General features: G+C 60.5%; 1 protein-coding gene across 1 annotated transcript in view; it reads left to right on the forward strand.

Moving 5' to 3' along the window:
• The window catches only part of ABCB6 (ATP-binding cassette, sub-family B (MDR/TAP), member 6 (Langereis blood group)), a 6,042-nt gene that overhangs the window by 2,463 nt on the left and 3,321 nt on the right, over positions 1–258 (forward strand). The window contains 2 exon segments of the mRNA XM_010083368.1: positions 12–133; positions 219–256. Of these exon segments, the coding sequence (XP_010081670.1) occupies positions 12–133; positions 219–256 (160 nt within the window).

Below are 258 nucleotides of genomic sequence, written 5' to 3' on the forward strand. Positions count from 1 at the left end.
CTCCCCCCCAGCTACATCGTCTTCAGCATCGTCCCCACCGTTGCAGACATTGTCATCGGCATTGTTTACTTCACCTCGGTCTTCAGTGCCTGGTTTGGCCTCATCATCTTCGTGTGCATGAGCCTCTACCTGAGTGAGAGGGGGGTCAGGGTGCAGGGGTGCCATGCCAGGCTGTGGGGCAGCGGGCGCCTGCCAACACAGCCCCCTCCTGCCCACAGCTCTGACCATCTTCATCACCGAGTGGAGGACCAAGTACCG

Source organism: Pterocles gutturalis, unplaced genomic scaffold (assembly GCF_000699245.1).
Source record: "Pterocles gutturalis isolate BGI_N339 unplaced genomic scaffold, ASM69924v1 scaffold38200, whole genome shotgun sequence".
Taxonomy (NCBI): Eukaryota; Metazoa; Chordata; class Aves; order Pterocliformes; family Pteroclidae; genus Pterocles; species Pterocles gutturalis.